General features: G+C 35.7%; 1 protein-coding gene across 6 annotated transcripts; it reads left to right on the top strand.

Moving 5' to 3' along the window:
- Window positions 1-496: 496 nt before the first annotated feature.
- Window positions 497-14,540, top strand: LOC122038028 (porphobilinogen deaminase, chloroplastic-like). Of its 6 annotated transcripts, none has more exons than XR_006127787.1 (6): window positions 497-957; window positions 1,112-1,522; window positions 2,561-2,607; window positions 13,240-13,979; window positions 14,080-14,186; window positions 14,272-14,540. XR_006127787.1 is itself a non-coding variant. In XM_042597573.1 (6 exons), the coding sequence occupies exons 3-6, from the start codon at window positions 2,602-2,604 to the stop codon at window positions 14,380-14,382; spliced, it is 402 nt and encodes a 133-aa protein (XP_042453507.1). In that variant the 5' UTR covers window positions 506-957; window positions 1,104-1,522; window positions 2,561-2,601; the 3' UTR covers window positions 14,383-14,540. The 6 variants fall into 6 exon arrangements, 3 of the variants coding, with proteins under 3 accessions (XP_042453507.1, XP_042453506.1, XP_042453505.1); XM_042597573.1 differs by having other exon boundaries at window positions 506-957; window positions 1,104-1,522; window positions 13,802-13,979; XR_006127786.1 differs by lacking the exon at window positions 2,561-2,607 and having other exon boundaries at window positions 503-957; window positions 1,104-1,522; window positions 13,802-13,979.
- The last annotated feature ends 174 nt before the right edge of the window (window positions 14,541-14,714 follow it).

The following is a 14,714-nucleotide window of genomic DNA, read 5'->3' as shown; positions in this document are numbered from 1 at the left end:
ATTTATAATTGACAAATAAATACAATTTATCATTTTGAAAAAAAACATATACTTTATATATTTTTAAAATATATACCATTAATACATATACTTCGATTCTATTTTCAAAACGTATAACATATTTATTAAATAGCAAGTGATAAGTTTATTTATTTTAAGTATATACTAAGATCTATTAAAAAGTATGAAGCGCATAGTAAATTTAATAATTGACTCCCTACTATTTTTTCTTGTTACGAAAAAGTCCCTCCAAAGAATTCTCCATTTTTTGGGGGGAACAATTTACTAAAAAAAAGGGTGAACTAAAGTGGCGAATATGCTGACTTTTGTGTATAAATCGAAGTTGTTTGGAAAATCCATTAACCAGTAGCTCAGGATTATGGTGCAGCGAGTTAGTCAGAGTAATGTGATGGTTAGAATATAGAATGTTATCATACGAAATTTTGAGGTTAAAATTTGACGCGTTCGTCACATGTCATTCATGATTTAATTCTTCCTAGATGAATGCTCGGTGCAGCGATTTGACATTTAAGAATCTAATTACAGTGTAGAATTTTGTCTCTGGAACGACATTAGTCATTTGAATAAGCCTTCGCTTTTGTAGCAAAAGCGGCGAAAATCCACTAACATTATCGATTCCCCTCTCCAGTCCCCGGAATCCGTAAAACCCCGGAATCCAGTCCCAAATCTTGATGGCGGCTTCCGAGCGTCTCCAGTTATGTCCATTCTCCACGCCTTCTTTTCTTCTGGAATTGGGGGAATTAGCATAGGCTGGTCGACATGGGAATGACTTCGTTTCGCGCTGCTTCTTCGATCTTGTGGCCTGGAGAGCCTTCTCTCCTCCCCTGCTTCGAAACCCTATGGGAGGCGGACCGTGGTCGTCAGATCAGCTATGACTGTGGATTAGGAGTACTCCAAGGCTCAGGTCACCCTTGTGTGAATTGGCACCCGCGGGAGGTATGCCATTTTTCATTTTTGCCGCTCTTTTAAACTCGATTTCTATTATTCTCGAAGCCAGATCTTACTTTAAAGGAGGTTCTTTTAGCAGACTTTTATTAGATTATCATGCGTTGTGGATGCACATTTAATATTAGTTGTCGTAGCCATGTAGGACAGTACATTAGCACTTGCCCATGCCTAAGAGTCCTGGGATAAACTAATCTCAACACACCCGGAGCTAGCTGAGGAAGGAGCTATTCACATAGTAATCATTAAGACAACAGGAGACAAGATACTTGATCAATCTCTTGAAGACATTGGCGGCGATGGCTTATTCACAAAAGATATAGATGAGGCACAGTTGGTGGGTAGATTTGATATTGCAGTGCACTCAATGAAGGATGTTCCCACTTATCTTCCAGATGGTACAATATTGCCTTGCAACCTTCCTCGAGAAGATGTAACGGATGTGCTCATTTGCTTAACTGCAAGGACTCTCTCCGAGCTACCTGCTGGAAGTGTTATCGGAACTGCCTCCCTCAGGAGACAGTCTCAAATTTTATACAGATATCCATAACTAGAGGTACAATTTTTAGATTAATCTCTGCAGTTCCATTTTGCTTCAGATAGAAGTTTATATTCTATTTTCTGCTAAGCAGTCATAGAGCTCGGTAAATTGATCAGTGAGAACATGTTTGCTTGGTAGTAACACCACAATTATATAGCTTTTCAGTTATGTAACTTATATTTTGCATTGCAAGGCACATATTCATTCTTTGACATGAATGCCTTTGTTTATGTGGCTTATGGCTCCACTTTCGTGGCATTCTTCGGATAGCTTCCTAGTAGGTTAGTACTCGTCATTGCATAAATGCCCTCCATGGACAGATGGCGGTGAGAATTTTCAACTGTATTCATATTTCTGTAAGGAAGTATAAATTCAAGAACATTTGTAATAACAAAGTAGAAGTATTCAAACTAAGTTATATACGTAATCTTGGAGGATATAAACACACGGTTGTGATGGTATATTTATTTATTTTTGCTTTTTTTTTTCTGAAAAAATGATAAATGTGATGATATGCATGCACATTGTATGTCAATTATTGTATATGTGACACATATTCATAACATGAATTCATGTAGCTATTCAACATGTAAGACACATGCCTAAACTCTGCAATGCCTTGGTGTGATATTGGTCTAAGGTACAACTCATCATTGCCACCTGCTTCTCATGACATTGCTTTACTACCAATCATGTTAACAAACTTGTGTAATTATCATGTTAACAAACCTGCCTCCGAATAACAAATTATTGAACTGGCCCATGCATCTGGTCTTTATGGTCAGACCCTAAAATAATTGTGTTAAGCTGACATCCATATTCTTTCTTTTGTGATATCAATCAACTTTTTCTTGTTTCGTTATCTCTTTATCTGCAGTCCCCAACATAGTATATGTCCATTTGCTGAACGGATTCTGGTCTTATTTAGCCCATGCATACCAATTGCTTTAGTGCCTAGGGTGCTATCCTTTCTCCCTTCTTTGTCTTTTTTCTACTATTCAGCACATATATGTGATTCATCATAGAGGCTTATACAATCAAACAAATATACAGGTTGTTAACTTGGACTGCCCAGAACTGATTGAAGAAACTTAATGAAGGTGAAGTTCAAGCAACTTTGTTAGGGTTGGGACATTCTGGAACGGGGATGAAAATGTCTTCTTACATGATCTCTTATAGCTTGTAGATATCTCTTGAATTTTGGAAGTGCAGCAACACTTGTGTCCAAGAACTTTCAAGAACCAGCGACAATAGTGGAGAGAAGAGCATGAGCCGTGCGTTTGAACCTCGCCAACAACTTTATTCTGTCGTGATCTAGGACTCCCAATCGATTGGGCCTGCTCCCAATCGATTGCCACGTCAGATCCAATCGATCTCAACCATCCAAAGCTCGCAATCTACGCAATGGTCATATCCTAATCAATTGGGGAGTCCTCAATGTTGGACCCTGTGGTAGTTTTGATGTGATCAACCAAGTTGGTTAGGTCCTGCGTTTTGTCTGAACCCTGTGTCTGAGTGTGCAGGAACTTAGGAGCACAGGAAGTCGAGCGGAAGACGCTGGCGAGAAGGATGACACGGGAAGGGAGCCGACGGGCTCGGTGCGTCCGAAGGACGAGAGAGCTACGGAAGAGTACTCCGGTGGAGCGAGAAGAACGTGCGCGGCGTTCGAGGGACGAGAAGCCGGACGGAAGACTGCTCGAGGAGAAGGCCGGGAACTGGGTTCGGGTGAGCCCTATTCCGGATGGTCGCAATCATCCAAGGAGTCGAACCGGAGCAAGTCAACTGGGAGTTGACTTGTCAACGGTTCGGTCGACCGAACCTATTGATCGGTCGACCGAACCTATTGATCGGTCGACCGAACCATTCTTTAACCGAAGACAGCCGTTGGTGACACGTCAGCATCACATAAGCCAGCGGTGAAGTGATCGGTCGACCGAACCTCATGATCGGTCGACCGAACCTAAGTTTATCCAGAGACCAAGTCGAGCAGTTTGATCGGGCCAACTCAGCTGGAGACCGTTGGCCGATCGGTCGATCGAACAAAAGGATCGGTCGACCGAACCTAAGCTCGATCCACAGAGGCTGTACCTAGACGGAAGAATGGGCAGATACAGCAGGTTCGGTCGACCGAACCTGGGGATCGGTCGACCGATCCCTCTCGAGTCAAACCTGATCCCGAAGGATCAGGTGATCTGATAAGCTCGAGAACCCCTATATAAAGAGGGTCTCGGGCAGCTTTAGAGGACAACGAATTGATACGAAAAAGTAACTCTGTAATTCCTGTTTAAGCAACCTCTGTGATCTCAAAGTGTAAAAGGCTTCTCCGCCTTCAGAGAAGGAGTTTTCTTACTGCGCTTTTCATCGCCCTGGATTAATAACCCTCTTGGTTGTAACTAGGTTAAAGTTTTGAGTTTTATTTCCTTTCTGTCTTTCTGTTTTGTTATTAATTGTTGCTTTATTTTAAGAGTTGGAAAGCTTTGAGAAAGGTATAATTTTAGTTGCAGGCAATTCACCCCCCTCTTTCCGGTCTCCGCTGCACCAACACTCAATCAATCAATTGATTGATTTAGAGCCCCTCTGTGTTCTCGCGGAAGACCGGGAATTGATTGACTCAGCTTCCTCGCAATCTCGTGAGAAAACTGAGCCCAATCGATTGCCTGATCGATTGGCGTGTCGCTGATCGATTGGGAAACCCACTGTGTGTTTGCGATAAACTCCCAATCGATCAGCTGGAGTAACCCAATCAATCGGCTGATCGATTGGGTCGCCTTTGTCACGATAGTTCTCCCAATCGATTAACTGATCGATTGGACTTCGGGCCAATCGATCAACTGATCGATTACTTAGTCCTATCTCGCCAAACACAAGTCTAGGGTTCCCTTGCCCAACATCTGGTCAATCTTGACCTGCTGGAACTTCTTTGTGCCTAGCATCCGGTCAACCTTGACCTGCTGGACCTTCGTCACCAAGTGTCCGGTCAATCCTTTGACCAACTTGGACTTTTTCCTCGTGCCAAGTGTCCGGTACCCACTTGGATTTACAATCTCGTGCCAAGTGTCCGGTCCTCTATGACCCACTTGGATTTCCAAACACCAGGTGTGCCCGACTTCACTCACTGAGACTTTCCACACCAAGTGTCCGGTCAACACTGACCACTTGGATTTTTCTCTTCTGCCAACCTTCCCTTTGGACTTGCCCTTGCCTAACCTCCAATTAGGACTTCCCAGTCAAGTATCCGGTCAACATTGACTTACTTGACTTTTGGTCAAACTTTGACCATCAATCTTTATATGAACAATTGCACCTGCAATCTCCATACACAGTCAAATATCAAAACTCAAATATTGAGACTCAAGCTTGAGCCAGCTCAAGTTTAGTCAACCTGGTCAACCTTGACTCATGGAAAATTGCACAAACAGTTAACATTGGCAGGGTTAAAGCAGCTAGCTCTGTTCTCAATTGATGATATATAATGGCAGTCTGATGTACGAAGCTTCCGCCAATGTGGGGTTCCGAGAAATGGTCTATTGTACGCAAGAGGCTGTTTCCGAGGCTCGAACATGTGACCTTTAGGTCACACGACGACAACTTTACCGCTGCCCAAGGCTCCTCTTCTCTCTATTGAAGATATGCTTCTAACAATTGCTCAAGGTGCTATTGGAATTGCTTGTAGAGGCGTTGATGATAAAATGGTAAATTGTGCTGTTTTACTTTTTTTTTACTTTAGTTACTTTGCTTTTGCAAGCCTTTTTTGCATATTGAAGGTTGTGGCTTCCTCAATATAAGCCAATATTTGTAAATAGACACTATTGTTTTGTAGTATCCGAAACCGCTTATTTCATTAAGGATATTTATTGGATTAAATTATAATTTAATTAGAATTCAAATTTATTTAATTAAGAGGATTTATTGGATTAATTACAATAAATTCTATAGACGTATAGTTTTATCTATTTAATTTATTTATTCTTTGTAATTACATCTTATTTTATTTCCATATTAATTAGATATCCATTACATACATAGTAATATTTAATTCACATATTATAATTTATTATACGTCTATATTATATTTTATATATGATACTATAATTTACACATTATATATTTTATATCATACAAAATATTTTATTTCTATATCGATTAGATAAATAATCTTTACAAATTTCTACATACTAAATTTTATTCCTAAATGCTAAGTCCTTTAATTCCTATATATATATATATATATATATATATATATATATATATTATAAAACCTCATACTAAATTTTGTCTCTTTCCTTTATCCATATCATAATTATCTGAATTTTATATATACATATATAATTTGTATGTAATAATATTGTAGTTTATTAGTTATTATATATATTTTGCATGTTACACGTTATATATATATATATATATATATATATATATATATATATATATAATATTAATCTTATATATATATTTTCTTATTTTTATTTAATTAATATTATTTTGTATGGCTATAAAAATACATGTTTGGGTATAAAATTAATATTTATATCCAACAATTTCCTTAATAAAATTGATCAAATTAAATTCCATAAATGTAAGCTAATTAATTAACTAAATCTAACTAAATCTATATATTTAAATTAATAAATTTCTAAATTAAATCTGAATTCTAATTAAATATAATTAATCTAATAAATAACTTTAATTAAATAAATTTGAATTGTAATTAATCTAATAAATCCTCTTAATTAAATAAATCTGAATTCTAATTAAATTATAATTTAATCCAATAAATATCCTTAATGAAATAAGCGGTTTCAGACACTACAATTCTAGCCTACTCCATATTTTGTGTGATATAAAATATATAATGTGTAAATTATAGTATCATATGTAAAATGTAATATAGACGTATAATAAATTATAATATGTGAATTAAATATTACTATGTATGTAATGGATATCTAAATAATATGGAAATAAAATAAGGTGTAATTACAAAGAATAAATAGAATTAAATAGATAAAATTATATATGGAATTATATAAACCATGTAAATAAGTTTTTATTTAGACTTAGCATTAAGTTTTATAAATAATATATGGGGCTTAGCATTTATAAAATTTATCTAGTATTAAATAAAAGTATATGAACTTATATGTGACTCGTCTGTATATACATAATCTATAAAATGCATATGTTGTAGATAATAACCAAGAACTACACTATTATCACATACAAATATGTATATATAAAATTCAGATAATTATGAATATGGATAAAGGATAGGGATAAAGGTTTAGTAGATAAAAATCTAGATAAAGTCCTAAAGCCTCCATCTTATATAAAACCCTCACCTAGAACACCACTTGTTCTTCTTCTTGCTGCCGACTCTAAGGAGATTTCCCCACCCTTTGTTTCTCCACCGGTGCTAGAGTTTCAAGGGAAGACAAGGAGTAATAGCTAAGTACTTAAGGCATATTCTCAACCATGTTATTGTTTTAATTAGCCTCTATAGTCTTGTGTAGTTTTGGGTTTTTCCTTTTTATGATATCATGTTTAGGTTTCAATGAAGGGTGCATGTTTCTATTATGTTAATGCTTTTTATTAGTTTCTATAATTCTTTAAAGTTTCGGATTGGGTAGCTTGTAAGATTAGGTTTGTTTCCTTATTATGATATCATGTTTCGGCTTCAATGAATGGTGCATGTTCCTATTATGTTAATGCTCTTAATTAGTTTCAATAATTCTTTAAAGTTTCGGATTTTATAGTTTGTTAGGTTTAGTATGTTATGTTAGTTTTGGTTCTATGCTTTTGTATGCTACAAATTCAACTCATGTTTTATTGGTAACGAATATGCTTTTCTTTTCTTGTTCATGCAATGATTGGACGAAGTTCTAATGACTTTTCGATAGGTACCATGTTGTTTAATTAATTAAAATTAAGATTTATTTCTTTAATTAACCTGTAAGGTTTATTCTATTTATTTGAATCCAAGTGTTAGTTAAGTTTAATGTATTAACGAATAGATGAATAGGTCTACTATGTAATTTATTTATGGTATGATAATCTAATCTTGATTAGAGATTTAATGAATTAAATTATTTATAATTTATTATTCATAGATTGATGAAATGGTTGGTGATCTAATAGGTACTCATTAATTGATTGAGATTGATTAGTATATGATTAACTGCATTAACGATTAATCTGATTGAATACAGATTTAATGGGTCGATCAAGTAATATTAACCGATTTATTAATGTAGTTTGATTATTAGAGCAATAGTTGATTAATTAAATATAATCAGGAAATTAATTAGAGGGGGTTTGCATAATTAAGATTATTAATTAAATAATTGACTGAGTAATTTAATTAGCTTAATTGATTAAATTAGTTTAATAGATAAATCAATTAATAAGAATGATTGAGAGATTAATTAAGTAATTAATTAAGGTTAATTAATTAAGTAATTAATTAAGGTTAGTTAATTAATCTAGGATTTAGTTGATGGAATTGATTAAGCAATTTCATAATGGATTAATTGATAATCTGAACTTTAATCCCAGTTTTAGTAAAATAGTATTAACGTATTAATTACCAAGTAGTTAATGAAATTTATTTGGGTATTTGATTGAAGTAATCGATTGATTAATACGTTGATAGGTAATAATTACATTTAATGAGTAATGATCGATAATTAAGGTTGTGGATATGTCTAAAGAAATAATTAATTAATCTAATTAATTAGTAATTGATGTTAATTAGTCTACTTAGTAAATTCGATAAGCTATAACCCTAAACATGTTCCTGAAAATGATAATGAAGATACTGTGAGGGAGAAGGCCTCAGAGGGAGCTCGTTTACGGGAAAAGGCCCCAAAGGAAACCCGTTTACAGGAAACGACCCTAGAGGGAGCCCAATATCGAGTAAGTTGACTGTAAAAAAATAATAACGATAACGATAAAGATGAAGATACCGTGAGGGAAAAGACCCTAGAGAGAGTCCGTTTACTGGAAAAGGCCCCAGAGGAAGCCCGTTTATGGGAAAATGCCCCAGAAGGAGCCCAATATTGGCTGTGTTGTTAAAGGCGCGCCCGAGGCGTCAGGCGCACAAGGCGTCAGGAAAAAAGCCTTTGTCCACGCGAGGCGGGCGCTGTTCGTCAGGCGCGCACCTGGGCGCGCCTTTGCACCTCAACGGAGGCGCGATGATGCGATGAGGCGCGATCGTGGGCGCGATCGCAAGCACGATCGTGAACAATATCTAGATTCTTTACCAAAAAAACATGATTTAGGGCACGAGGAGAAGAAAAAAACGCAAGAAGGAAACACACGAAGAAGAAGAAAAGAACGCAAGAACGAGGAAGAAGAAGAAACTTGAACCGTTCGCCGCCGCCGTTGCTGAGTCGCGCCGTCGCCACTCGCCCAGGTATGTGTTGTTTCCTTTTTTTTTTTTTACGTTTTTCTGTTCTTCACTGATTCTTCCTCTCTTCTTCGTTTTCGTTTTTCTTCTGTTATCTTCTTCTTCTTCTCTTCTTCTTCTGTAATTTCTTTTCTTCTCTTTTTCTCTTCTTCGTTTTCACTTTTTCTTCGTTTCTTCTTCTTTTCTTTTCTGTGTTCTGGACCTTCTGGTATCTTCTTTTCTTCTTCGTTTTCTGTTTTTTCTTCTCGTTGAGTTGCTTTCGTGTTCTCGCCGTTGCCTTATTTTGTTTTCTTCTTCCCGTTTTTGCTATTTGTGCAGCTAGTAATCTTGTTTGCTGTCCGTTTTTGGCTTTTTGCTGTATTTTTTATCATGTTTTATCATTGTGCTATCAAGTTTTTCATTTTTTTTTTCATGTTTTTTTCATTTTTTCATCCTGTTTTTCTTTTTGTTTTTTCATTTTTCTATTACTGCCTGGTACACTGTTCTCGCTGTCTGGTACACTGTTCTTGCCGTGCTCTTCGTTTTGCTGTATTTTTGATCCTGTTCATTCGTGCTGCAGCTGCTGTCCAGTTATTAATTTGTTTTTTTTTTTTCTGTTTTTTCATTTTTTTATTTTGTTTGTTTTTTTTTAGTTTTTCTATTACGGGTGCAGTGTTCTTGTTGTGATGTCCGTTTTTGTTGTTTGGTCCTGTTCGAGCTGTTGTCCTATTTTTCATTTGTCTTTTTGTTCTCTTTTTACTGGTACTGTGCTTTTCTATTCCCGACAGTGTTGATTTGATTTTATTTTTTTATTTGATTTTTGATTTTTCAACCTATTTTCTTGTTCAATTATCATGGAAGGTAGTAGTGTTACTCCAACATATATATCAAAAGATCCTGGATGGAATTATTTTCAAAAAGTTAATCCGAATAACAAAAATGATTTGATTTGTAACTTTTGTCAAAAAGTTACCAAAGGGGTATCTATCGTGCAAGACAACATCTTGTTGGAGGGTTTCGAAATACTACGACTTGCAAAAGATGTCCGTCTCATGTACGTGAAGAAATTAAAAATTTCATGAAGAAAAAGATGGAGAAAAGTAATCTTTCTAAACTTGCAACATTGGACTTTGAGGATGTAGACCCTCTTGGTGATGATATTGATATGGATGATGTTGGAGCTAAAGTTGTGCCACCTATAAGTACAAGTACAAGTTCTAGATCAGTGAATATGCAAAAAAGGCCAAGACAAATAGGTCCAATGGATACGTATTTTGCTCCTAATATGCAAAAAAATATTGAAAGTAGAAAGGGTAAAGAGAGACAAACTATGATAAATGAGGCATACAAAAAAGAATTGAGGGAAAAAACTTGTATGGCCATAACTGAGTGGATGTATGATGCGGCGATTCCTTTTAATGCCGTTAACTATTCAAGCTTCAAAAAGATGCTGGACTTGGTTGGCCAATATGGTATAGGTCTAAAAGGACCTAGTTATCATGAGGTGCGGGTTCCTTTTCTAAAAAAAGTTGTTGATAGTGTGACAAATGATTACATTAAGTCGTGTGAAACAGAATGGGCCAAGTATAGTTGTAGTTTGATGGCAGATGGGTGGATAGACAAAAGACATAGGACATTGATTAATTTTTTAGTGAATTCTTCTAAAGGTTCAGTTTTCATCGAATCAGTTGATGCTTCTAATTATGCAAAGACTGGAGAGAAAATATTTCAGTTGCTTAATCGATTTGTGGAGCGTGTAGGAGAAGCAAATGTTGTTCAAGTTGTTATAGATAGTACAAGTAACAATGTGCTTGCTGGTAAGAATCTATTTAATTATTTCTTATCAATATGCTTTTTCTTATGCATGTTAAACTTATCTAGTTTTCTAACTTCTTTTATAGGAAAATTATTAGAAGCAAAAAGGCCACACTTGTATTGAACTCCTTGTGTTGCTCACTGCGTTGACTTGATCTTAGAAGATATTGGGAAATTGCCTGATTTTAAAGCAACATTGAAGAAGGCAATGAGTGTGAATGCTTACATTTATGTTTGCCCGGGCATGGTAAATATGTTGAGGCAATTCACAAGACAAAAAGAGCTTTGTCGGGCGGGTGTCACAAGATTTGCTACTGCTTTTCTCACTCTTGAAAGGATGCACCTACAGAAGCAAAATTTAAGAAAAATGTTCATTTCAAGGATTGGACAGAGAGTAAATGGGCAAAAGAAGCAGCGGGGAAAAAGGTAGCTAAAATCATCATGACACTTAGATTTTAGAGCAGTGTTGTGCATATTTTAAAGATATATGGCCCTTTAGTCCGTGTTCTGAGACTGGTTGATGGGGAAAGAAAACCTGCAATGGGCTATATTTATGAAGTTATGGATAGGGCAAAAGAAACAATTATGGAGGCCTTTAAGGAGAAAGAAGAGAAATACAAAGAAGTGTTTGAGATCATTGATACGAGATGGAAATGCCAACTTCATCGGCCTTTGCATGCTGCAGGATATTATTTGAATCTAGAATATTTTTATTCATACATAGATTCAAATATATGTGGAGAAGTGGTGAATGGTTTGTTTGAAACTATGGAGAGATTGGTTTCAAGCGCTGCTGAGCAAGATAAAATCACTACCCAACTCTCTATATATCGAAAGGCAGAAGGGCTACTTGGGAGGAATGTGACAATTAGATACAGAAGAGCATTATCTCCAGCAGAATGGTGGGAATGCTACGGAGCAAATACCCCAGAATTGCAAAAGTTTGCTATTAAAGTGCTTAGCCTCACTTGTAGTGGTTCCGGATGTGAGCGCAATTGGAGTGTGTTTGAGTAGGTATGTAATAAATATAAATATATAATGCTATTAGTATGTTACTTTTATAAGTAGAAAATATTTTTTACTATTTTATTATACTTATTGTGATTTTTGACATTTTGTAGATTCACAGCAAAAAAAGGAATAGGCTAGCTCAGCAACGCTTGAATGATTTGGTATTTGTGAAATACAATCGTGCCTTAAAACTTCGGTATGATGCACGTGATAAGATTGACCCCATCTCTTTGACAGATATTGATGACAGTAATGAATGGTTGATGGGTAGAATGGATGGAGAAAGTGATAATGAAGAAGATGAGTTGGTTTTTGAAGGTGATGACTTGTCATGGGATGTCGTTGCTAGGGCTAGTGGAGCTGAAGAACCTGAATATTGTATTAGAGGAAAAAATATTGCATCCATAGCCTCTATTTCACATGCTAGGCCTAAACAAGTCGAGAAAGAAAATACATCTTCCTCTATAAGACACTCATCTCTAAGACTTAGAGATGAAGAAGAAGAAGAAATTGAATTTGAAGAAGATGAAGATAAAGAAGAAGAAGAATACAATGAGGATGATCTTGATCTTGATGATTAATTTGACTTATTACGCTTGTTAAGTTGTTTTGATGAACTTCGTTAGTTTAGATTAGAAAGTTGAAACTTGAAAGTTTGAAACTTTTATTAATTTTATCATGATGTTATTTTGCTTGTCATATTTGATATTCGTGTGTGGAATATTAATGGTTATCATTTTTGACACATTATATGAGTGTGTCAATAGTTTAGTACTTTAGTAATTAACCTCATGTTCAAGAGGTGTGCGCCTCGGGCGCGCCTCGCGCCTCAGGCTCTAGGAGCCCTTTTGCGCCTCGGTGCGCCTCGCACCTCTAACAACACTGAGTATCGGGTAAGTCAACCGTGACAAAATGATGAGGATTTGATGGGAATACTGTGAGGGAAAAGGCCCAGAGGGATCCCGTTTTAAGGCCCCAGAGAAATCCCGTTTACGGGACAAGGTCCTAGAGGGAGCCCAATATCAGTTCCATGTTAGGCTATGAATAAGTTAGGTTCATGATATGCTATGTATAAGTTCATGTCATGCTACAAATATGTAATTTCATGATATGCTAAGTATAAGTTCATGTTATGTTATGAATACGTTAAGTCCATGATATACTATGAATATATTAGGTTCATGCTATAAATATGTTAAGTTCATGATATGCTATGTCCATGCTCATGTATGCCCAGGTATATGCTCATGATAAAGTCTATTTTTATGTGTATGTTTATATCATGCAAGAATGCTCATGATCAAGTCTATCATTATGACTAGGTCATTTACCATGCTTATGGTTATGCTCTCATGCTTATATCAATGTCTATGCTTACGTTCATAGTATGCTAGTAGGGAGATCCTAAGTTACCTTGTATATGGTTTCCCTTAGTACACTAGATTATAGTCGCTAATTAATGCATAACACCATTTTGAACATGCTGAGTCTCTCGACTCGACTTTGATTTTTTTTTTTTCAGACAACGAAACCGACGAGGCAGGAGGTGATGACGGGCCAGCTCGGAACAATGACAGCACAACCCAAAGACCCTCCAGATTAATTCCACATTTAGCTATGTTTATTTTCTTCAAGTCGTGATGTAATTTTATTTGAACCAAGAACCACTATGGATGCATGAATATGTGGTGTCCGCAATTTATAAATTATAAAAAAGAACACTAGGGGCGTTACATGTTTTTGCTGTTTCTGCTATGCACAAACTTCATGCCACTAGGATAGTTATCCTTAATTCTTTTCTATGGTTTGACTTTAAATTTCGTTCCAACTCCTTGAAGTAAACACAAAAGGTTGCTCATGCGGGTGAGTTTGACACAGGAATTATATATCTAATTTTTAGCATTACCTTTAATGACATGGTAACTTTGTGACTCAAGATGTTCAAGTAATTGTTATAATAACACTACAAATTCCACAAAACACATAGCATTCTTACTTCTATATCAATATGGGCATATCTATTTTTTTTTTCTGTGTGCATGCGATATACAATGGGCATTGACATTTCTTTGATTGTGAATCAGGCTAACTGTATAGCTTCGTTGAACCATCATTATACTCAATTAGCTGATGTTTGTGAAAGGGCATTTCTTGAGACACTTGATTGGTCTTGTCGTACACCAATTGCTGGCCACGCTCATCGTGATACTGATGGATATTGTGTTCTAAGGTGTTTGATCAATTCATCTGATGGAAAACGAGGTTAATTTGGTGTTTTTGAAAATATATTAATGCATTTGTTTCATACTTTGTGAATTCACCATAATTGCCTTTTTCTTTTCTATTTTGTGTTAAATGTCAGCACTAGAGACTTCGAAAAAAGGCTTATATGCTCTTGATGATATGGTGGCAATGGGAAAAGACATAGGCAGAGTTACTTTCAAGAGCTTGCCTGGGTTTCTTCAATTGGTAACCTTTATTCAGTTTACCTTCACAGAGTCAGGAGGAATAATTTAGACAGGAACTCATTGCTTTCCATTCTTTTCTTTTTTAGGCCTCAAGATTAAACCACGCAGGAGCTGTATTCCTAATTCCTGTATCATCTGACATCTTAAACTATTCTCTTACTCCTCTTCTAATAAAGAAGTTTGAGATGGATGCATGAGATTATTAATGGGATAAAATAAATTGTGAGCAAGTAAATCTACCTGATACATGATTACATGATATAAAGTAGATCATGACTGTATGTATTTACTTGTGGATGATGGATGCAGTTCATGGATAGGTTTAATCAATTAGAGGGTTTGTGTTTTAAGAATATATTAGTTTATTGTATTTTTTTTTTCTGTTATCCACTTTTGATATATGATAATGAGTACTAGGAATACATTTGCAAGAAACTGTGACTTTTTTTCAACATCTGTAGTGTTATTTTTTGTTGTTTTCAGAATTAAGAAATGAGCAAACTGTGACTTTTCTTTTCATGCAAATTTT

This window comes from Zingiber officinale, chromosome 1A, assembly GCF_018446385.1.
Source record: "Zingiber officinale cultivar Zhangliang chromosome 1A, Zo_v1.1, whole genome shotgun sequence".
Taxonomy (NCBI): Eukaryota; Viridiplantae; Streptophyta; class Magnoliopsida; order Zingiberales; family Zingiberaceae; genus Zingiber; species Zingiber officinale.
This window is presented reverse-complemented; position numbering and strand designations above follow the sequence as displayed.